This window comes from Mesitornis unicolor, unplaced genomic scaffold, assembly GCF_000695765.1.
Source record: "Mesitornis unicolor isolate BGI_N332 unplaced genomic scaffold, ASM69576v1 scaffold11196, whole genome shotgun sequence".
NCBI lineage: Eukaryota > Metazoa > Chordata > Aves > Mesitornithiformes > Mesitornithidae > Mesitornis > Mesitornis unicolor.
Window position 1 is genome coordinate 3,009 of NW_010190306.1, and position 22,370 is coordinate 25,378.

General features: G+C 40.2%; 1 protein-coding gene across 1 annotated transcript in view; it reads right to left on the reverse strand.

Moving 5' to 3' along the window:
* Positions 1–22,370, reverse strand: part of HIVEP1 (human immunodeficiency virus type I enhancer binding protein 1) — a gene marked incomplete at its 5' end in the record, with an annotated part of 29,717 nt that overhangs the window by 2,931 nt on the left and 4,416 nt on the right. Inside the window, 5 exon segments of the mRNA XM_010186363.1 lie at positions 1,151–1,668; positions 10,427–10,531; positions 12,556–12,731; positions 14,097–14,230; positions 20,825–22,370. The exon segment at positions 20,825–22,370 is cut by the window's right edge and continues 505 nt beyond it. Of these exon segments, the coding sequence (XP_010184665.1) occupies positions 1,151–1,668; positions 10,427–10,531; positions 12,556–12,731; positions 14,097–14,230; positions 20,825–22,370 (2,479 nt within the window).

A 22,370-nucleotide genomic window follows, 5' to 3' on the forward strand; every position in this document is an offset into this window, starting at 1 on the left:
CAATGAAATGCAGCAATAATTTTTACTGTTTCTCCTTGTCAACACTATTGGAAATTTTGTAAAAAATAAATCCAGTAGTAGAGATTTTCAAAGAAAAAACAAGCCAATAAGTAATTAAACTATAATTAAATCTTTACTTACTGTTTACGCTTTTGAAGATTTCCTCCGACTTTATGCATATGCTATTTGTGAATATTACATTCATCACAGAGAAGGCAGTAATTACTCCTACAGTAATAATTCAAAACTTTCAAGAGATATCCTTAGGGTCAATCACGTGTGTGACTTGTACTGCCCCCATTACAGTCCATTAAAATATCGCTGAATTGTAAAAGGCTTAACACCTGCCAGTTCCCCTCTGTGATTTCCCCAGCAGAGTTTTAAAGACAATGGTCACCAAAATTACTGCTTGCTCACAGACTGACCTCATCTTTCTGCACACTGCTCTGAAGAGCCGTGTGTCTAGAACAGGCATGGGCAAAATTGATCCTTTTCTGATTAAAATGTTCTTTCAGCTTGGAGAAAAACTGAGAGCACTGGGAACTCAGGTCTCAGTTCTGCGCTTGCCTCTCCTTCTGTTATTGTGCAAGGGCAATCTCCTCGTTTCCTCGCACATCTGCTGCTCTTTCTAATTCTACTACTAAGCATATCTGGAGGAGAGATAAGCAATTGCACAATTATTTTATAGTGATAAGGCAAAAACATCTGGGACTAGATTAATTTCCCTTGGGAATTACCAACGATTCTATCGTTGTATTTCAGAGCGGAATCACTTCTGAATTCTTTCACTTTCCTCTGAAAACTTCATAACCACCACCATATGCTCATCCTACATATGTGTTATATCCCCTCTTATTTGAAATACAATCTACCAACTCCAAACTGCAGCTGAAACAACCATATTACAATTAATCCTTTCAGGGAGAATGCTATCAAAACCAAGACTTTGAAAAGCAGTGCTCCTACAACTTTGTTGTTTCTAGTCCTACACATCTGTGCTTCGATTATTTTCAACTCAAAGAGCCATCAGCCAACAACTCTAAGAATGAAGGGAAGGGCAAATGTTTTGATCTGTGAAAACTCTCCAAAAGGATCTTTAAAAAAGAGGATTTAAAATCCTGCTCTCTCCCCCAGAGTCAGATACTCCTACCTTTGCAAGAGCTGGTGCTGATATTAAGGGGTGGCCCAAGGCTGCTTCTGGATCAGGGTAATCCACAGACATCTGGCGACCTGGAGATGTAGGAACGACATCCGCCAGCGCTGCAGTAGCACTGCAGGGACCCCCTCCTCTCTCCTGGGCTTTATCCTCCTGTGCTTCCTGATGGGTGAATTCTGCTGGTGACCTGGAGGTCCTGCTAACCGACTGCACGGCACTAAGGACGGTCATCTTCGTCAGCAGCGCTTTTGGCAGACCGTCCATAGAATCCGTGTGGACCCCAGCAAAACAGTCTGGGAGCCTGATGTCCTCATCAGTGCTGGCGGCGTCCTGCAGGCCGTGTCGGGATGGGTGGTGCTGGGGGCTGGCCGTCACCGAGGGGGTTGTGGATAGGACTGACTCGGCCTGGCTGTCTTCATCATCATCCTCATTGTCATTTTCATCTTCATCCGCACCATCGGACTCCTCCACGTCATATCCTGACCGGTCATAGCCAAATCTTTGCTTCTCACCTGCAAAAGTGGGAATTAGAAGGTTAAGTCAATGATGGTCCCGGGCTGATTGGGAAGGAGGTGGGAGGGAGTAATCAGAGACATTAAAAAAACCACATGGCATATGCATTTTTCAGCCACATCCCATCGCATCAAAGCAACAGGGAAGATTTTAATTTTTGCTTTTATTTTCCAGCACACATACTTAATTATACAGCTACATAATCCTTCACCTTCTGCTTCCGTATTGTTTTTAGCCTTCCGGCTGTTTTCTTTTAAGCCATTTAAAACCATTGGCTCAAAGTCACCCCTCACTCTTTCGCCTGGGGAGAAGTGAGCAGGTTCTGGGTTCATTAAGTTCCTGGTGACGACACACAAAGCTGGGCTGCCAGCCTTAGTGGTGGGCTATTCTCTGGCTGGTTCTGACTCATAAGTGGGTGTATTTGTACCTCATATGAATCACTGCTGCAAAGGGTTTTGAAGGATGCAAACAGAAAGACTGGGGGCTGTTAGTCAGGAATCTGTCTCGTTAACAGGCAAAAGAGACCAAAATTAGACCTTGCCAGATTTCTTCACTTTGCTAATGTTTTGAAAGGTTTATTAACAAATCACCCAAGATGTCCTAGGAGGCAAGAAAGCCCTAATTCTACCAAAACTTACCTATGCATGAAACTTTTCTCACATGAAGAAGTCCTCCTGACTTGAAGTCTTAAAGCCAAACTGCTGTTTAGTGGTAAATTTCTCTAAAAAATGCAGCTCTACTGTAGCTTTTCAACTTCTTTTATATCATAACTTGGAAAGCAAGAATGGTCTTTAGTAAAGAGACAAAAATCCCATCTGCTGTATCTGATTCCAAGCCAGACTGTCTGGGATCATATTTTATAAAAGATAAAATGCTTTGGATGCACTAAGATTTTATATTCGATTAAAAGTCTGTCTGCTGAGCTCTTAAAAAAATAACAGCATAAAAATCATTTGGCTCTGCAAAACCAATGATGGCTGCTTAGTTAAAATCACAGAGATCCGGTTCTAGGCAAATCTACACAGCAGCTTACCATCAAAATGAATGATTCCAAAAAAACCAGACCCTTAAAAGAATCTGAATGTACTACCAATACTTTAGGCTGCTATGTTACCAAAACCAAAATAAGCATCTTGAACTCCAGGTAAAATAAATGGGTTTAATTGAGCCACCTCTCAATAAGTTACCATTATAAGCCTTTATGGTTTCAAATGAGCAGTGCAATTAGAAATGAGACTAATAGCTTCTTTGAAAAAAATCCCTTTATAGTAACTTGGCCCCTCTTTGCCTACACAGTAATTTGTACCTTAACTAAACATGGAAAGTATAGATTTTCTACATTTACTACAGCAGGCATTAAACTGAAATGTTATTAATATGCCAAATCTTCCAGGCCATTGAAAGGATGCTAACAAAATTTTCAAAACCCCATATATTAAATAGCCCTTATTTATAATTCTCAGCTACAGCCAAAGCTGTTCAAAAACGAATATACATTTTAGTGGAAAAAATAATTCAGTAAGGTCCATTCCAAAAGCCTGGCAAGTAGGATTGTTAAAAATACTAACAAAACCACATGGAGTTATTCAACTTTTTTTTTCTATATACTTCTGTTATTTCTTTGCACAAACAGTGTTTCTTCATCATTAATTTGCAAAGCAAACAGATCTACGTTAGAACCTCTACATATGTTACATTTCTGGTTGGAAATAACTTCCCTCAGTGCATCTGTAACAGATCTCAAAGACTTTTCCTTGCTACATCTAAAGGGTGACCCATCCATTTTCCGCAGCTCTTCAGATAATGCAGGGGGGTGTTACAGAGTCTTGGATTTCAGTCTGGACTCCCTCTTAATTTTGGTCTCTCTATCAACATCACATAACTATCCTCTGGGAAATCCTTCAGTTCTTTACTTTTTTCCTCCCTTTCTCTACATGAATCACATTTGCTATGAAAGCTGATGTCAATCACAAATGACTGTCTCCACTGGCAAGAGAAACTACCTGAAGTGATTAGACTGACTTGTCACATTTTCAAAGCAAACAAAAACACACTCAAACAATGCCCTGATTTACAGTAAGAAACTATCTTTTGTTCAAATCAACATTTAAAAACACTACAGGATTTACCAGGAAATGTTGCTTGTGGAGAAATTTTCTACATACTCCTCAGCCTTCTTGAATAAAACCATGGAAAGGGGAACAGTGTGTGGGACAGATTCCTCACATGCAGGACTCGGTGGGGTACCATTTCCCTCCATTGTTTCCCTGTTTACCTCCACCCTGTGTGCATTTGCCAGCACCTATTCAAGCCTGGTTACCTGGAGCCAGAGCCCACAGCGTAGGCGAGGTGACAGAGACCAATGTGGTTCCCTTACTCCCACACCACTTGGAAACCTCATTCCAGACTTGCTTGCTCTGGTAACACTCAAAGGAAGGCTCTGCTCTGGCTTTTACACCTGTGTGCATGTTTATGAAACAACCAAACTTTCATAATTAGTGACCCCCTTAAGCATCGCTGTAAATCCGTGGAGGGGACCTGATCATGGAGTTTTAAGTGGTCTCTCCGAACGAGGCACTGAGCTGAGGCTGTGACCACTCTTTGTGGGGAAAGACTCCTTTCCAAGCGCTGCCTTGTTAACCAAGTAGTATTGGCCCCGATCCATTTTAGTAATGGTACGCTGCCTGCTAAAGTTCCCTTGCAGTTTTAATTGCGGAAAAATTAATTCTTCACTTCCTATTTTCAACTATGCACAATTATAACCATATGCTTATGTAGCTGATATATATATAACTAGAACTGACTCAGTTTCCAAAGGGAACAAAATGACTTCTGTGTTTAACTTTGTATGAGGTTGTAAAGCAGTTTGGGCTATTTTAGAATGAAGGATGTGTCATAAATTTAAAGGCCACTAGCATATGGGGAAATGGCTTTTGGCATGAAAGTTCAGGTTTTTTCAGAAAAAAAGAAAACAGGAAAAAAGTTTCACACTTAAGTGAAGCCTTTATGAAAGCTACTTGTCTTTCAAATGTGTAGCTCTTAACAGAAAGACTATTCAAGACCGCCTCCATTTTTGATAACGAGTGCTTTTGGAAGAGCAGGCAATGTCTCTCATCCTCTATCAACTGCTGCAACCTTTTCTTTTAAACCGTTAGCAAGACTCTTTCTTCCCATACTTCACAGGAGATAGTGGAATGTTTGGCTATAGACATGAACTCCGCAAAAATTAGGAACAGCTGAAAATACGTGTACAAGAGAAATGTGGACACAACTTTTGCTTGGGGATTTTGCTCATATGCCAGCTATAATTTTATTTAAGAAAATTATGTGTCTAATCCTAGGTATTGAAGTAAGTGTAGAGAAATCATGGGCAAAAATCATCTTAGCCCTTCATTTATTTTGCTGCCAGCCCTTGGTTAGTTGATCTGCTCTGTATTGTGTCTGTGGTGTTGAGGAGCTTGTTGGCTGAGGCTCTGTTATGCTGACATCTTACCTCAAAGCAGGGAAATAAAAACTTCAAGTTCTTTAGCAGAAAAGCATTAGCTGGACTTATCAGCATCCTAATATGGCCATTAGTGAAGCACCTGGGGCTGATAACTCCATGAACCGTTTTTTCCAGTTGTGATGCTATGAATTAGGTAACTGAATTGGGTCTCTCTGTGTACTTTAAAGTTACTTATTTTAAAAGTTTTTCCTACAGGAATCCTTGCTGTGTATAGTTTTAAAAAAGGCCATCTAATTATCATCATACTGCAAAGTACTAAAAGAAAGGTTCTTCAGAACCTCAACTTACAGCTTGTAATTTTAATTGTGGTATTATCACCAATTAGTCCATCATATGACCTGGCTTATCAGCCCTGACACAGACTTAGCAATTTTTGCACCAAATCAAATAATACAAGTTAGTGGCTTATAACTTAGCTATATTTGGTTATAATTGAATCATATTCAGGTAAATTTTCACATAAAGAGCAAAATGTCAATTTTCATTCTTTCACTGGCAGGAAGACAAGAAAGATTTGAGAATATAAGTCCAGGTTGCTCAAGTTTTGCATGTTCCTAAGCAGATGGACAGTTACACAGATAACTATAGGACTGCCATAAGGTCTGCTCATACAGATTAAAGACACAGCTTACTAAGTACCTGTTGGTCTGCTCACCATTCCCATCTAAATTTAAATTTACGAAATTTATTGCCTTTTGCACCTGAATAATAGAAAGCAATGTTTATCGCCTCAAATTGTAACTTCAGCTAGGGATTAATATTTACATAAAAGCATTTAAAATTAAAGCTTCTGTTCTGTATTATATGTTCTCCATCAAACTCAACCATGGGTTGCTCTACAACCATTCAAACAAATTTTATAAAGGGTAAAACAAAGTACTGGGAAATAATGCTAACATCTATACCCACAGTTGCTGTCCCCTTGTCTTTCTAAGGCTGTTCATAGGCTTTACTCGACTGATTTCAGTCTTGCTTCAGCCACTGTCCACAGCACATCGCCGCCAAACAGGACTCACAGTGACATCTACTGGGTTAAATTCAGAGTGGGAATAGCCAGTGCTCCTCCGAGATAAGGAAAAAAATCTGTGGGCTTTTGACTTTCATTCCTAAGAGTATGGAAAGTAACAAAGTAAAAGTAACCAAAAAAGTAAGAGTAACCTCTGTTTACAGAGATTATTTACACCTAAGCCTCCCTGAGTAACCTGTATATTGTAAATCAACCCTAGCATTAGGTAGTTTATTCCCAGGCTGCAGGTGTAGGGCTGCAGCCTGCTTAACATACAGCTAGTTGAAGATTAGACACTGATATTAAAAAAAAATAATTAAAAAAATTTCTTGTAAGCTATACAGAATCAGCCTTCCATATGATTTGCAAAAGGAGGATATTATTGCAATGATTTTCATTTATTTTCACTCCTTAAATGTGGGTGCAGTGAAAACACAGACTGAGTCATGATTAAGCTAATGAAGAGCCAAGATAACTCACTTAAGATCTACTATAAGTAATATATGGCTAATTACCTTAGAACCATTGTACCTCTAGAGGGGTTTATTTAATACTGCAGAAACAGTGTGTGTGTATATGTGTGTATATGTGTGTGTGTGTGTGTGTGTGTATAAAGGTCTATCTGAAACTTACTATTAGGTATGGTAAAGTACTTTACAGTGGTAAAGTAATGAATATTTTTGGATAATATTTCTCCACAGAAAGCACTTAAATAACTTCTGTCCGTCTAACTGATTTCATTATTAAATTACTATCTTGTGCAAGTTTACTCAGGCATACCAAACCACTCATACATTAGCATACATATGAAATATTACTGGTTTAAAGTTCATAACTGTTTTAATTTGAAGACAAATTATTGTTGTTTGTAAGACTGCATAGCAAAATGTTGGGTCAACATGGCCAAAGAGGATATCCCCAGTTGCAGTCTGTCACACTAAACAGTTCACCTCGTCTGACAATTTAATTCAGATATTAACATTCCTTACATAGTAACCCTGTATTTTGGTGACAAGAACATTCCACAGAGCAGAAGATGAAAGATAAATGGATGAGGGAATGGTTTTGAATACAAAAAGCCAGGCCAGAAAGCACTTGCTAATACCCAAATGATGACAAGTCCAAATACAAAGAATGCTATGTTAAAAGCTCTGATCACATATAGTTTCAGACAGCTAGAAAGCATCTCTTCCTTTTTTCCCCTCGATGTTACAGCGCTACAAAATTTCAGCTTCTCAGGTTACTGCAAAAACAGCCTCTGTGTGTGCACATGCCTGCGCTCAGGACTGCACACAATTTTGCACTCCTTATTCAATCCATACTATTAATCTGTACCGCTATTAGGTGAAAGCTGGCTTCTCATACGAATTGTATGAAAAACGATATATCCAAATAATTGTGATTGCCTATGCTTTATGAAAGACCTACATAAAAACAGAACCAGCAAATTCCTTAGTAAATAAAAGATTAGTGGCTTTGTTAAGTTTCTGGCTAATTCTCTAATTCAAAGTCTGATGGAAGACATACAGCTTAGTTATTTTAAGCAAAGGTGGAGATGTTTTTATTACCATAAGAATAATCAGTATTCCAAATGTTCAGATAACAAATTAGAGACAGACAGACAGACATTCTCTGGGTCACGGAACAGGCCAATCTCACAGCCTACAAGAGGAATATTTTTTTTTTCTTGAGGTCATAATTATTTCTGATCAGATTTCCTGCATCCTCCTCTATAGCATCTCACGTTAGCCTTGAGTTGAGGAAAGAGATGGGGCTTGGGAAGACCACTTTCTAAGAGAGAGATCACTTTCAAAGAACCAAGTGGGTGACATCCTGCTGGCCAGGTTGTCCCTAGAGCCCAGAGCTGGCTTGAGGTGTGCTGGGCCCAGCGTGAGCTCTGCTGCACTGCCCTGGAGAAATGGCAGCCAAGGAGGTGGTCGAAGCTGCTTTGTTAACTGAGACTGCCTGGACACCTCAGAAAAAGAAACATATTCAAATGTATATAAAAAATTATCATGTCCAGGATTTCAGAGGGGGCAGCAGAACCACTTACATTTGAAAACACATGTATGCAAATATTTCACACTTGGTTTTTTTCCCTCCTGACTCTCTGCCTTAAAAGTGGGCCAACAGGTAAGTTTCTGAATTACCATGAGAAATACCTTCACGTGCAGCTAGGTGAGCTGAGAGATGAAATCACATTTTTAAAGTGTACAGTTAGTCATTGGATTCACATGGATAATGGTAAATGCCTTGTGTTATGCAGCAGCTGAAGAGGCTGGACTGGAGTTGTCTGCAGAACATGTGTGTTTATCACGGGTTTAATCATCCTGCTTCTCAGACAGGACTTCTGTGCTGAGCTTTGTGCTGCACAGCTGGTTTTGCTATGGGTACCCGAGCCAGATCCTTTAGAGAAGATAGCAATTCTACCACCAAAATTGTTTTAGTTTTGGTGTTCTCAGTTAAAGAAAGAAGTGTTACTTGCTCTATTTTGAAAAACAAAACAAAACAAAACTGCTGTTGAATGTTTGTCTTGCTGTTTTTTCCAAACTAGATAATTTATTTTATTAAGTAGTTACTGTGCTGAAACAAAGAATGCATTTCAGGGAACATGTAACATATTTATACTATGGTTATATACACCTGTACATAATATGTCAACAGAGTCTCTCTCTCAATTAAATAGTTTTAGAGCCAAAGAAAAGCAATCTTTCAACAAATGTTTAAAAAGGCTTACTTCTACTGGGTGTTAACATCTGATTCTGTTAACATCTGAAACATTTCCCATTACATTATAAATGCAATGTAGTTTTTAATGTATGCAACTGGGAATATAGATTTATTGATCAATAAAATGTTTTCAGTTTCTTGTAACAGAAATACCTGTTCAGCTGTAGTTTATAAAACCAAATAAAATGTCAAAAGCTACAGAAAATTGCTTTAAAAAGTTGTGACAATTTTTCTGTCATGTGAAGGCTGAAAATGTTAACGAAAACTGCTCCTCCGTGAGAAAGGACAGTAATTTGTAGCGCTGCTCATCTTCCGTGTTATTTATTTGGTACCTCAAATTGCAAAGGGTGACATGTTTTCAGCTTACCAAAAAGGAATACATCGCAGAGAGCCAAAGAAGGGAAAAATGCAGGTTTCTTTGTACCTAGTGCACTACTGAATCATACCAGCTGAGTCATATTCCCAGCATTATTTAGAATTAGATTCAAGCTGATTCGCTTATTCTGCTAGCGGTTGTCATACGGGAGCAAGTGCATTCATCTTTCTTGCCCTTTACTGTTTAAATAAAGATCCCCACTGCTTTCTTTTCTCAAAACCTCATCCACAATCTAATAAACTATTCCACTGAAAGAAGAAAAATACGACAAGGCAACAGGACTCATCTCCCTGCAGAGAAACGGGAGGAAGGAGAAAATGCCGCCAGTGCACTGAGACATGCCGAGATCCGAAACAGAGTTCTAAGGCACAATCCTGTTCTCCATCTCACTGCGTCTGGTACGGCTACGTCCTTCTTATCTCCCTGAGCCAAACCCGCCTGAGCCCAGTGTGGCCCCCTGACTGTCCTCAATCTCCTCTCCCCTTCAGCAGTACCGTCTCAGGGTGCGGGAAGTGCAGAAATCCAATTATTGGCAAATACATTCATTTTGATAACGCTCTCATCCCTAACAGAGAAGTAGATCAGGTCAAGATGAAAAATGTTCATAATTTCTAAATGATCTCTATCTGATGATTAATGCCCAATTATTTGTGAAGGAGGACAGAACTCTGCACTGGAAGATGATTAGCCTCCTTGCAAAGCACTCGGCAATAGATTTGTGATTCAGGTGGCACGTTAGTGATGTCATTTTTACGAAATGTGCATCTCAAAACTTCGACAATTGCATGCACAACTACTTTCAGAGAACCACTACATTTGACTACATTTTCTTCTAGGCGAACAGCTGTTTTTCTGGTATTTTCAGTCCTGTCATATTTATCTGTGAAACTGATAAAGTTAAGCTGCATAACACTTTGCGAAGAATTCAGCAGCAATTTATCTTTAGCATATGCTTGCCGTTTCTTTTAGTGAAGGTTTTTCCAGTATTCCTTACTCCTTTGGACCAGCTTCCAAATTTTTTTTTCTCTATAGCTATTCCATGTACAAGAATTTAAAAGCTTTCAAAGAGAAAGGGTAAGAAACTGGGATGAAAAAACAAAGACAAAAATGCAGTAAAGAAAGAAGATTTTAATTTCTTACCAAATTCTTCTTCTCCATCCTGGTCATCTATTAAGCCTACTGAGACTCCCAAATCCATGCATTTCTTGCTATGTGCCTTTGACTTCATATGTTTTGTTAAATTTCCTTAAGAAGAAATAAAAAAAACCCGTAACTGCTCTGTTACTATATGGATGAATACAAATATACACTCCAGACATCAACATCTTACTCAGCTACATTTATAACCACCTGTATAATCTGATTTCACGCTTGGGAGAACATTGCCCCTCCATGCAGCAAATTCACCATCCTGAACACTATGAGCTCTGTGGCTACATTTCATGAAGTTCTTTATTGAGATAAAATAAAATAGGATGGAAATCCTAGATTGTGACATATTTCGCACTGGTGTAAAAGAACCCTCATTTGTTTATAGCAAAGTATATAAAAGGCTGATTCAGTCTTCAAAGTCATGTTGACAGAAAATCACTGCATGAAACTGAAGTTCATATCGTGCAACTCTTTTAGTATTTGATAGATTCTATTTTTAGTGTAATCATTTCCACTGCCGACCTAAACAAGCAGATTAATTTTATTCAAAATCAGAGCGTGAACATATTCGATCTGAATCTCAAAACTGAATGCATAATTGCTGAGAGGCCCCCACAGGCTGCTCTCCTTTCCTCCTTTGGAAAGAAAATACGGCAAATATAAAGAAAAGGTTAAGAGTAGATCAGCGATCTGTGAATGATGACACTTGTGAAATGTATATTATTACAAGTGACGGCTCACTTTGTGTATAAACTTCCAATTGTCTCTCAAAAACCCATTTCTTTGAGGTATTTCAATGGGAGAAATTACAGTGGGTGAAATAGTGACTCTTCTATGGTTATGTATTCCTGCTTTGAAATGAAGATAGCAATCCACTCCAAACTTTAAAATAATTGTTATGAAGCTATATATGACTATATTGACTCACAAATAGCAAATCTCCCAGCTTTACATACTACATGAAGTTACTGCCACACTGTCCTTTGATGAAGGGTGCTTTACCAAACACCGAGCACCCAGCTGCATGAGTGACCCTGCCAGCAGCAACAGCAACAGTCAGGCACAGCAACTGCAGAAGACGACGCCAATACAAGAATCTGCTACAATCTAAACCAGGAAGAATTTCAAATGGGCAGAACTTAATTGCCTGAACTTGGCCAGCACGCCTACTTTGCAAAAGCCATCATCAGAATTTCCTGGGTTCACAGGCTGGCATTTCATCTTAAAGGCAACACGATGACGCAGTGTGTCAGGATGCAGTGATAGGTTTTGACATCTCTCAAGACCATCCATCCCACTCTCTGCAGCACTGGGTTATTTCCTGGAAGTTTTCCAACTGCTGAGTAGTCTTGAACCCACTAAAAAACCAAATGTTTCTGAGGTTACAGCTGGGGGGGATCATAGCTAAATCATGTTCAAAGCCAAGAAAAATTTTACTGCTTAGAATTTTTTCGCAGAAAGCAATTTGGTTGTGACCTTCTCCTGTCTTGTTTCACTTATTTTGAATCTTGGATGCACCACTGTTTAAAATACTGCCTGCTTAATCTAGGATGTATTTAAGTATCTGGTGTAAACAAGATTTAAAAAGCAGGAGTCTAGCTTTGGGTCTCAGAAGGTCAAGTGGAAAGTGAACCTTGTCCTTCAAGGGTATAGAAAAACACTCTAATTCCTAATAAAGGCCAATTTATTTCGTGGAGCAGTTAGTTGAGTGTCAAAAGGAGTACAATATAAGTCAATGTCATACCTCCAAAAGATCACCACTAGGGACTTAAAATTCTGTGTTCCCATCCCTATGTAAGTGAGCTAACCAGCTCACTTATCCTGGCTTAACTTTCATCACACACCTACACGATTTCCCTCTTCCAGTCCAATTTCTCACCTAAGGTGGCATGTCACACAGTTCATTCATATAAAGACGTGAATATCTGAATAAACACACAGAAGACAAAGGAAAAGAGGGAAATCAGAAATTACAAATATTTGAAGCGTTAAACAACAAAACGCCACAAAGAAGCAACTTCTTTAGCTTCTGAACAGCCAAATGTGAGAAGAAAAGAATTATACTTCAAAGTACAAAGAGAAAAGGGAGGAAAATATACACAGAGAGGTACCCCTACCTTTAGTTTTGAAGGAAAAGTTGCAGTAATTGCAGTGATAAGGACGGACATCCGTATGTGTGCGGATATGCTTCTTCAGCATGCTGGGTTTCTTGCAGCGTATTCCACATTCCTCACAGATGTACTTCCCTCGCCCTCTCCCCCGAACATACACATAGTCTTCGTTTGACTTGTACCTAGTCACAGGACCAAGAGTACGGAAATTAGGTGGAATGGGAAAATGATTCTAGTTGGAAACCATAATCTACCAGAACTTTCAGATAAAGTGTTTTTAAATAATATATGAAAATCAATGACTGACAAAACCAGTCAAGCTCTTTTTCTGCTAAACTGGTGCACTTATTTGTTAAACTTGTATCGAGATTTTTTCACTAGGCAGTCATGGATTTGTTTAGAAATAACAGCAGATCTTTTTGAATAAAGGTACCGTTTGATACTAAGCATTTCAAGATTTCAGATTTCCTCTTCGCAACACAGGAACATACTTTTTAAAAGTGTCAGTTCTTGGAAGTGGATTTGGGCACCATGAGGAAGCTTTAAAAGAGCATCTCTGAGGCTCTGCGTTGGATGCAGAAAAGGAACAACATTAGTTACGACAATGGGAAAGTCTTTAAAATTCCCTGTCAACGTGCTGTGCACTCAGCCTACTGGGACTGTCTCTAGATGGAAAAAGTAATTCAGATTCAGTTACACCCTTTCTATCTCCGATTAAGGATGCCAACGACTGTGCTCAGCTTGTGACCCGGTCCCTGCAACATTTGGATGTGAGCAGAGACACGTAGCAATGTTTTACCTGGGCAGCTGCAATGGCTCAACTGCTGGCCTGGATTCCAACTGGGAACCAATAAATGGAAAGCCCTAGAGCCCGCCACCAGTTATGAGAATAATAAAATCTGCACCATTTGTGCTTAAAATTTTTAGAAGTGTCACTGGCACTTTTCCACTAAAAAAAAAAATAAGATGCTGCACATGGCACAACATTGTGGCTAAAGCAACTGTTATTCAGATCAGGCAACCGATTTAAAATATTAGAGGACATGGCTGAGGGCACTCAGTGAATATTTCCATGGCACTTTTCAAATCAGGAGTTCTCCAGTCTGTGTATGCCACAGAGAAATGCCAGAGACTGCACCGCAGTCTGCTGCTTAGCCCCTGGACTATATCCTCTCTGGCTACAGTAACACAACCTTATTGCAGAATAGGTATTATTTATCATGTAAGAGAAATATGGGAAAAGAATTTACACCTATGGCTATATCTAGGTGTCTTTACTACTGATTAATGTCTGCCCTTTGGAAAAAAAAAATTGAATTGCACTGCCTACTGTTCTTTATTTCATTACCCACCCCTCATAACTCTCATGGCTCCACGCTTCTGATGACTTTCCATTTTTCTTGGAAACATAAACCAACATCCACAAACCACAGTATGGGAACTGTTGTTTACAATAAATTAAACAGGAAGCAACATCTCCACAAAGTCTAGAATCAAGGAAAAAATACCTTCCCAACAATATCTAGTATACAAAGTACAACACTTGCCCTCCATCAAATATTTTAACTCTTCTTGGTTCAGCTTTGACTAAGGAATTTTCTTTATCGTGCTCAGTGCTTGATTCAGAGTTTTCCTTATTGCTGAACTCCGCTGCAGTCAATTTTTTCCGATTTAATGCTCGCTGAAAGAAAATGAGATATGCACATCATTAAACTTAGTAACTTTCATATACCATTCAAACCTGAAAGTTACAATGAATAAAAGGATCATAAAAGCCACAAATAGAGTAACTGATTTTTTTTACAATGTTAAGATACATGAAACATAAAAATGTCTTTTGCTAAACTCCTTCTCGACTATGCATCGACTACTTGTGGAGCGGCAAATCGAGATGGAGATTACTGCACTGCAGGAAGCCAGGAATGCTTTGAATTCACAGTTCGAGATGCCTCTTCCTCCTCCAGGGAAGGTGAAGGTGACACATCTTAGCTCACTGGTAGCCTCCTCTAGAGCAAAGACGCTTATAGCCAAATCCAGTCACTTCCCAAACGGCTATAGCTTCTCTCCTCTGCCCTCAACGTGGCCACTGGACCATAGAGATGGGGCTCTGCAGCTGCATGATACCTGCACCCCACCGACAATTGACAAAAAGTGGGGAAGCTGTAGTGCACAAGCAGTTCCCATGTTTCTTCCCCACTGCTCAAGTCCCAGAGCATTTCAGCAGCGCACCCCCAGCTCCAGCTGCCACAGCAGGGCAGGGCAGGGAAGGACTCCTGGAACTGCTCTCCAACCCACGGCCGTGGGGCTCGGGTCTCATCCACCACGCAGCAGCACCTCATGGCTGGCAGAAGCTGCCTTCCTGCAGCACAGCAAAGGTAGGGGTGGGAAAAGAGGGGTGTACCAATGGGAGATGCTGTCTCAACAGGTAACATTTCTGACTGCTAATAATCTTCAAAAAAATCTACCTGTTTCAGTGTGGGAACTGACTGTTCCCAATTTGGTGAGCCCTGCCCCAAAGCAGGACTCCACACTTGATTCCTGCTTAGGAAAAAGTGTACCACTTGTCTAGCAGAACAAAAATACATCTCTCCATTTCCCCTGATTATTAATTAACTTTTTTTTAAAAAAAAAAAAAAAAAAGAAAAGGACAATGAGTTCCTCCAACATTTGCCAATTAAAATCTATTCCTTCCAAGTCTGGGATATTTATAAAATGTGCAACAATGAAGGAATGATCCAATTAGCCAGCAATTATTACTGCTGTATTTATAAACTGTTCTACCCACGTAGCTGGCACACTTACCACATTTGCTCATATTGATAAGTGAATAAAATGATGAGAGAATAAAAAAAAAAGTCTGGCCTTATGTTTTCTACTCATTATAAAATTTAATGCTGTAAGCTTGCAAATTCTTGGCAAGAGGAATGACTTCACTTGCTAACTTCAAATGAGTTACACTGGTCGTTACATATATTGAAGGGTGACATCATTCTGGCACTCGGTCCTTGCCCACAGTCCTCCACGCAGTCTCAGCCACCGCCTTTGCTTCCCACCTGATGGGGAATGTGGCTGATGAGGAATTAGCACAGGTCAGAGGAAAAGCATCTTCCTATCTGATTCAAAGCCCTGGGAATCCGCGCAGGCTGCGAGTACTACTCCCATCCGTAGGCTTTCACGCAGTCAGTCCTCTGATTGATTTGGGCTGAATTTTCAAATATCTGAACAGTTCTACTAAAGCATACATGACAGATCTGCCTGTGTGTAGGAAGAAAGAAATTTCTCCCTGCATGTTTTAACAGCCTCCATACAAGGTGAAAGGAGAGGATGTTCTGGATGAGAAATATCCCAAGTTGAGCCTACTCCAGTAATTGCAACTCAGCCATGCTGCAGTTCCTATGCGCTACTTGGCACATGAATTGCTTTTGTTTCCACTGCAAACAAAGAGTAACAAGGTGGCATTTGTAATTTAACAAGAAAAGAGCAGTGAAAAGTACAGAATACATACAATAAACCCAATACCATATAAATATTCCCAGCAACTGGAATAATGCAGTCTTTAACTGCTTCATCTTTCAAACCTAAATACTAAGTATTTTTTGCAGATTTGAATTTCAATAATAAAAAGACAACGGCAAAAGCAAGATTCCAGAAGTATTTAGCCCATGTTGTTATTCAAACTACGGTGAAGCAGCATTATAATATATTGCATATTCACAAAAGCACCTAGAGCCAAAAACTGACACAAGGCCAAATACCTCTCTCTGGATTCCCACCTCCACTCCCCCCCACCTCTTTTTTTTATGGCACACACGTTTATGCACAAAGATAGTCTAATATAGGTGTTCAAATTACTACCTACCTCCCACTGATGTGCTTTAACATACTGGTTATATGCTATTTTAGCTGTTTCAGTGTCTTAAAGATGCAAAATGCTGCTATCACAGAGCTGCTCTAATAGAAACACTGAGTTTCTGACACAAAAAAGTACAGATATGCTCACTGATAACAAAAAAGCATCCTTTTCAGTTTTGATGAAAAATTCCAAATCGAAGAGGGCTGAAGAGGGCTTGAGTCCTCTGTAAATTTTAAAGAACAGCCAATCTCTAAGGAGCATGGGTTTCTTGTGTGTAAATTCTTTAACATACCTCACTGAAAACCCAAAAACCCCCACACATATTGGTGGAAAGGGTAGAAAAATGACAGCACTGTAAAATCTTCCTCTCCACAATTACTTATGTCTTCCATTACTAACACAGTCTACTCTCTCTTCTCCTGTATAGACAAGGACCATGATTCATTTCTACTTTACTTGTTTTGCTCCAATTTAACTCCAATGTCTCCAATTACTGCTATAAAATTCGAAAAATATCTGCTCTTAGGGCTGCCCAGAGACCAGAGTTCAATAGATACTTCTGGTACTTTACACAACAACCCTTGGAAAAAACCCATGCTTGCAGCCTGAATCATCAGTTATAAATTTCAGATCATAATATTCATTAAACATTTTTTCCCACTGGCACATAGCCACTTGAGGAAAATGTTTTTAATATCTTTAAACTTTTACTAGTTCACACATAAAAATCTTCTGCATTTAAGTAGTTTCCAGTGGAGAGCTGGACTGTTGTGGCACATCAGCGACGAAAGGAAAACTTTCCACTTAGGAGAAACTTTCCATTTTTCAGCCTTATTCTTGCCTGAAAATCTGCACCCTGGCACACTGCACGCATTACTGATTCGCTTCAGGGAGGGAAGTCAAGATCAGCGCGAGGGCTTGAGAAAGGGCTCCTGATGCACACCACCAGTGGCTTCAGGTGAGGAAAACTGGTGAAAAATAATAAGAAATAAGACAATAAAATAAAAAGAGCAGGGAGAGAAAATAAGCCTTCTCCATGCAGGTGAGCCTCCTGTTACACTTTAACGTGCTGTACTCATTCCAGGAGCTTCGTTCACAATAACATTTTGTGGTCTGTTCTCCAAATCACTGGACCGTGGCAACTTCACCTATTGCCTCTGAGCAGTGAATTGTGGAGAGCAAACAAAGTCCTGGGGTTCCTTAGTGTCTGCGTTGTGTTCACATGCCTCTCCATTTCCCATGGCGTCTCTTGCCGGAAGAATTGCCCTTTTTTGGTGGCAGTGATTAGCAGCGGCTGTGCAGCAGCATGAGATCCCTGTAAACGCAACTCAGTCTGGGGGCAGACCCAGGAACCGATCAGGAAGTTGCTTTCTCTTGGCAAGAACATCAGCAGTTAAAGCCCCAGGAGCAGAATACGCCAAATCACTCTGGAAAGGGCCACAGCTGTGAGAGAGGAGGTGAGGCAAAACAGTGCTGCATCTTTATTATCATTTATAAATCAGATTAGAGAAGATCTTAAAGCTCTCTGTGAGGTCAGGGTTAAAATGTGCAAACCACTTGAGCAATTACAACCCCCAGAGACTTGCAATCTAAACTGTGGTTCCCGAAGGAACTTGGGACCCCGCCAAACTTTCAGACAGGAAATCAGTCACATGTTTGTTTGAGAGTTATTTGCTAATCTGTTTGCTGGTTTTGTCAGTTTGTTTTTTTGGTTTTGGTTTTTTTTTCAATGGAATATTAATTTCCAAGAGGACATCCAAAGTTTTCTCTATCCTCTGTCTCAACCAGAAAAAAACAGCAGGAAAACTACTGGGCATGAACCGAATGAAGACTTTCAGGTTTTGCTTTCTTTAAACACGGCTTCTGTGAGGAGTTTTCCAAGCTGGCATCGGCTATTCCATTGCCAGGTCTAACTGGAGACTGGTGATGCAGAGGTATATTGTACCGGTGTCATCATTATCCCGGAAGGCGGCTGAAATTCCGCTGCCTGAGTCATTACAGGGGAAAACAGACAAACTTTGCAGATGTTAGGTCACATCAAGGCTTTGAAACTTTTTAATTTCTGCCATCCTATACCTTGCTCACAGAATCTGAGACGCCAATTAAACTTTAATTGGTGCTTTCTCGCTGCACTTTCTTCCTTCATAATGGCTCCGAGTAAAACCTGTAAATCAGCCCCAAGCAGAGCTCAAGAACTCTTCATTTCCACCATGCTTGTGTGCTTCATTCAAAATGTCAGCAAGACAGATCGAAGAAAGATTAGTAACTGGGGATCTTTTGTGGCAGAAGCACTGTAAAGGTACCTGACAGGTGCCTATTACAGCTTTTAAGTACTCCTAGAGTGTTTAAAAGGGTGCTGTCAAAATATTTTTCAAAATATTATTATCCATTATTTATATTCTAAACAGAATTTGTTTGTAGACAAAATTTGCTCTTCAAGAGGCACACACTAGCTTTGTTATCAGAGTTTCTTCTAATACACTGCTCTTTAAAAATAAAACAAACATAAGTCAATGACACAACTGATGTGAGACTTGCCTTAGAAAGAACTGCTCAACTATGTACAGTTAAAAAAGCTGTATCTTCAAGTCCCCTCCCCTTTTTTTTTAAATTTAGCATTATTTAACAACAATATCTCATGAAGCATATGAGGTAGCAGGCTGAAAAAGGTAATGTGAGTTGTAACAAGGGTGATACACTAATACCCACAACTCAGCTCAGTTACAGCACTAACATAAACTGAACAGCCTGTATGTACTTTCTGCATGAAACATTACAGATAATGTATTGACCTCCAACATAGATATTAGCAAAGTCTCCCACTAGTTTCAGGAAGACCAGGTTTACCTCTAGTGCTCTTTTGGTCTGAGGGGTTTCAGCTCTCTTCTCGATTCCCCTGTAATTTCTCTTACACAGTTTCTCATTGCATTGCTCTTTTCCCCACTGATGACTCTGCACCTTAGCAAAACATTCAGCAAACACAGAAACATCCCAGGGTGACCTCTGACAGCACCAGCCTCTGTCACTCAGCCTCACAGAAATACGCCTCATTTCCCAAGGCTGTGATACAGTCCCTCAAGAGCAACTGCTGGCCCTACAGACCCCGATTCCCAGCCCGATGCCCAAAAAGTTTTGCTGATGGCAGACTGCAGGATTAGAGCAAGTTATGATTGCTTTTAACTCCTCCAGAAAAAGGTTTCTATGCCCCAGATGGCTGAAAGACTCTGGAGAAAGGGAGGTCTGTGGCTAATGCCCCACTGTGCTTAGGGACACGGTCTAGCGGCAGACTTAGGCTGGTTCCATGGTTGGACTTGATGATCTTAAAGGTCTTTTCCAACCAAACCCATTCTATGATTCTACTATTTTTGGCAGCTCCATAGAGAAGTTGGGCATCAAACACACGGTGGACACAGCAAAGAGGAAAGAAGGCGCAAAACTGTGCTGTACACCAAGAAAGTTTTACCGCTTCACCCAATGGGACAATAAAAGCCGGTACTGGATCCGTTACATAGACATGGCCACCTCTTGTCATACCATAGGGCAGAGAGACACCTTTACCCATTCACAGAGGCGGTTCAGTTACTAAGGGACACCAAATCCAGTGCAAACCAGCACAGCTTTGGTACTGTATATTATAAAACTGTCGAGTGAGTGAAATCTTTGTGTGCAAGCCCTGAGACAGCTAAGGAAATAGCAAGTGACTGCTTTGCTCTGCCACATCTGACTCTGGAATGACAGAGTGCTTTATGTGGGTCGCAAACGCTGCCCAGAGTGTATTCCACTGCACAAGATTTAACATCATCTTTGAAGCCACACCGATCCAAGAAGTTGACAGTGCTTTTATGGGAGCTGTAATTTTGTTTTAAACTTTACTATTTTTGTCATTATTTCACACCACCAATTAACCTAGGTGGGAGAAAGGGAAATGGTACATTGCTTCTCTCACAGTTAGATGATCAGTGATGGTGAAAAACATTTCCATGGCGTATCCATGGACACCTGTTCAGGCTGAGCACTCTTTTATAACAGAAAATACCAGCTGACTTTTAAATACACAATTATGATCTTAAAATTAACCTGGTTTAAGTTAAAAGTGCTTAACAAATATTTATATCGGAACTATTTTTGTTCTACCCTTTGCATTTAAAAAATGGCCAATCACATTCCTGCCAAAATAAACACTTCATATACAGATTTAAATCCAGGAACTAATTTCCATGAAAAGCGATAAATCCTTATGAACAGGTTTCCTAATGGAATTACTTAAGATCTTTTTAGCAGTCTGATCCAGCATAACTAAAATAAATAAGCACATAGACCACACATGTCAGGCATATTACATTCTCTAAAATATGAACAAGCATGATTTCCGAAGCAAATCCTCTGCAAACTATCAGCATACATCAAGCATAGCTTAAGTACCTTGGTTAAGCTGTTTTTCCACTTGCTTGAATAGACCAATACATCAGATCTGGGATGAGTAGTTCTTGCAAGAGTGTACAGCATTTTTTCAACCTTTTGCTTTGAATTGAGGAGGGAGAGAGCTACCTTTGTCGACAAACCAAGTGGATTGGGATTGTTGGGACTAATGGTCCAGGTAGAATAGGCTGAGATTTTCTGATCATTTTGTAGCAGATGCAATGGTTTTCTCTTCAAGAGATAACACCAGGTAAAACTCGTTGAGGTCTTGAGGCTTGGAAATGACAACCTCTGCATTTCTCCTGCAATCAATGCAGCCAATGTAGTTACAGCCTTTGCTTGACCCTGGCTATTGAGTTGCTTGCTCTCAGTACTATTACTTGGGGACCTCCTCTCTTGACTACTGCTTACAGCCTTGAGAAGAGAGCCCTGATTATTCACCGGAGATAATTCGGACGACTTTCTAACTACAAACACTGGCGATGCTGAAGACTTAAGGTCTTCAGATTCTGGTGACTCCTTTAGGGTTTCTGAAAGCCCAGTGTCAGATGAATGACGGTCAGGCAACAGCAGGTCTGAAGTAGTAGCTTTGCTACTTTTTTCATGCTGTGCAGCGCCATCAGCATCTAAGAGGTGATTTTCGAGAGGCTCTGTGGTGCAAACCTGTCTTACCAAAACTGGTTTCTTCTGCTTACTCGTAGGGTCATTGGATCTAACGTTCAGTGAGTGCAATGGCCTAGCATCTGCCGTGCAAGCAGCTCCGCTCTCATCTTTAACTCGTTTCTGCTGTTTTTCCATGGCAATATCTAAACTGTTGGCTGGGGAAAGCATTCGTTTACTTGAAGCTGTAGCCTCTTGTTGAGGGAAGAGTCCACTAACTGGCACTTTCTGAAAAATATTCAAAGAGCTTGACGAAGGTGTATTTCTGCTTCCACTTTCTGATAGTGAATTTTCAAATTCAAATGAATTTGGAAAAGTCCTCTGATGATCTTTGTGAGATTTTGGCAGCTGAGTTTTGCCTTCGAGCGTTGGCACTGTCACGATGTTTGTTTTGCAGACAGATTGATTTACCTGATCCTGGGTCACTAAGATGTGAGGAAGGGGTGTAACAGTTGCAAAGCCATAGGATGGCATACTGCTGTGAATGCGGACGGGAACCACAAAAGGAGAAATCTGATGTATTTGATTGCTGCAGTTATTAGGGACAAGTTGCTTTAGAGGAGGCACAGAGTAGAGGTTACACATGTCAGACAGTTTAGTCTGCAGTTCAAAGGAGGATGCATTCTGGTCCACCCCAACTTGACTTGCAACAGCCTGAGTTGAAGCATTTTTTAGCAATTTAGAAGAGTATGGCTGACCTATATGCAATGTTTTAACTTGAAGTTGATACTTTGGAGCAAAACAATCCTTCTTTTCATCCAGATGACAAGAAAGTGCGTATGTGCTCACTTGTTCCCCTTGGGCTGATGTTTTAGCAGATGTCTGGGAAGGCTGATGAGTCAAGGATGGCTGTCCTTGGTTATTCAGCACAGGATCTAGAGGCTGGGGG